At 21.6% G+C, this 2,845-nt stretch overlaps 1 protein-coding gene across 1 annotated transcript; it reads left to right on the forward strand.

Moving 5' to 3' along the window:
* Positions 1–306: 306 nt before the first annotated feature.
* On the forward strand, positions 307–2,436 carry PRSY57_0916600 (ATP-dependent DNA helicase Q1, putative; the record flags this gene model as incomplete). Its single annotated transcript, XM_012907405.2, has 1 exon — positions 307–2,436. The coding sequence occupies one exon, from the start codon at positions 307–309 to the stop codon at positions 2,434–2,436; it is 2,130 nt and encodes a 709-aa protein (XP_012762859.2).
* Positions 2,437–2,845: the final 409 nt, after the last annotated feature.

The raw sequence follows: 2,845 nt of genomic DNA on the forward strand, positions 1-2,845 counted from the left end.
TATATATATATATATATATATATAATGTATTTATTTTTTTTCTATTTATGGTATCCATAAAAATACTGAAAAGAAATATCACGTTTGTAATATATATTCCTAAAAATATTCACCTTAAAGGATGTCATTGTTTACATTATCATATAAATAATATACATGTATTTATATTAAATATTTTTGATATATATATATATATATATATATATATATATGTATATATATATATATATATATATATATATATATATATATATGTATATGTATATTTTTATATATATTTTTTTTTTATTTTTGATAAAATAAAAAATGAACGAAGATGCTATAAAAATTTTGAATAAATGTTCTGGTGAAAAGAAAAAAGGGGAAGACCTGAATTCTTGTAATTTACTGGAGTATTACAAAACAAAATATTCATCCATAGATATTGAGAAAGCAAAGTTAATATTGAAAGAACAATTTTTGATACCTGACTTTAGAGAAAAACAATTAGAATGTTTAAATTCGATTAAGAGGTTTGAACATGTATTAAATATTATGCCGACAGGTGGTGGGAAATCCTTAATTTATCAATTAATTCCTTTAATTATAGATGGTATAAGTATTGTAATAAGCCCATTAATTTCTTTAATACAAGACCAAATAGTATCCTTAAGAAATAAAAAAATAGTAGCAGAAACTATTAATAGTTCTTTAAATAAAAAAGAAAATGAAAGAATATTAGATATTTTAAAAAGTCAAGATTTGGGAAATTTGAAGGTTTTATATATTACACCAGAAACTGCAACAAGTGGATATTTTATAGATATATTATATGAACTTTATATAAATAAAAGAATTTCTCTTATTTCTATTGACGAAGTACATTGTATAAGTACATGGGGTTCTGATTTTAGAAAATCATATAGAAATTTAAATAAGATTCTGGATATCTGTCCTTATGTAAGAACTTATTGTTGTACTGCCACAGCAACGAAATTTGTAGAAAAGGATATCATAAGAAACTTAAATTTTTATATATTTAATAAAGATTGTGATAACAATATAATTAGTAATAATATAAATAATAATAATAATAATATAAATAATAATATCAAATATGATGATCATAATAATAATTGTAAAGTACTTAATATTGTTAGAACCTCATTCAACAGACCAAATTTAAAATATATTATTATTTATAGCGATTTAATTAAAGATGAGAAAAAAAATAGTGTGTGTGATATTATAAATGAAAAACGAAATAAAGGAAAAATTGGTATCATATATTGTTTTAAAAGAAATACATGTGATGAAATTTCTAAATATCTAAGAGAAAAAGGTATACAAGCTTTAAGTTATCATGCTGGATTAACAAATAATACAAGAAAAAGAATACAACAGAAATGGATTTCTGGGAAGACCAATATTTTAGTAGCTACCATTGCATTTGGTATGGGTATAGATAGAAAAGATGTATCATTTATTATACATTATAACTTACCAAAAAGTATAGAAAATTATTATCAAGAATCAGGAAGATGTGGAAGAAGTGGACATATATCTTTTTGTTATTTGTTTTATTCAAAAGAAGATGTAGAGAAATTGTCATATATAATTAAAACAAGTTTTTCTCATTTAGATATGCATGATGCAAATATAGAAAAAAAATATGAAAAAGAAATTTATAATTTAGAATGTGTTCACAACTTATGTATAAATGAAAAATGTATACGTTCTCAAATTTTGTCTTATTTTGGAGAAACGTATCCAAATCAAAATTTACAAACAAATAATACTTCTGACCATAGTAAAGAAACTTATAAAAATCAAACACATGCCGAGAAATACAACTTTGATACTGCTAATATGTATCATACGTCTGATCAAAAAAAAGATAATTTGCCAGATGAACATTTCTGTTGCTCATTTTGTTATGACACTAAAGGTTCAAGGATTAAAATTCAAAAAGTAATAAACTTATATGAGAATAAAAAAGGAAATAATATATCACAATTTTATAGTAAGGGTGAGACACATGAATATAATTATTTATATACGAATAATGGGAAACATAAATTATATGATGATGACACATATGATAGCCCCTCGGGCGAAGAACCGCGGGAAAAGAGAAGCACAAATTATTATAATAAATATGATGATAGATATGGTGATAGAAAATTTCAGGAGGGAATATATAAATTAAATAATAAAAAAATTAAAGGAAATATACCTTTTCAGAGTGCATCTTCTATTATTCCTAAACAAATTCGAGATAAAGGAATTATTGAAGTAATGAAAGAATTAGAAAAAAGAGAAGAAGAATTAAATGAAAAGACAAAAAATGATCAGGAAAAACATAAAGTAAATAAAATGAATTTACTCAAAAGTAATTCTATGAATGTAAAGAGGAAGCATGTGTTTTCTTCATTTAAAATTCCAAGGAAAATTTGAACTAATTGATGTTATATTAGATAAAAAAAAAAAAAAAAAAAAGTATATATATATATGTATGATTATTGTTTATATGAATAATATATTGCTTAATAGGAAAAAATTCAAATTAATATATGCAAATGGTGTTATATAATATATATCTTTTATATCATATTCAATTCTAACAATATATATTTTTTGAATATTATGAAAATTTATAGCCCCTTCACACTTATCATATGTGATGATATATTATGTGTGTAAATTATTTATTACTTTTCCTTTTTCTTCTTTTCTTTTTTTTTTTTGTACATCAAATTATTCCTTATTTTATAATAAAAGGATTATTCATGTGTATATATAATTACATTTATGTAATATTTTTTATCATAAGAAATAAAATATAAAATATGCATTAACGTTTTTT

The sequence above is a fragment of the Plasmodium reichenowi genome, chromosome 9 (assembly GCF_001601855.1).
Source record: "Plasmodium reichenowi strain SY57 chromosome 9, whole genome shotgun sequence".
Taxonomy (NCBI): Eukaryota; Apicomplexa; class Aconoidasida; order Haemosporida; family Plasmodiidae; genus Plasmodium; species Plasmodium reichenowi.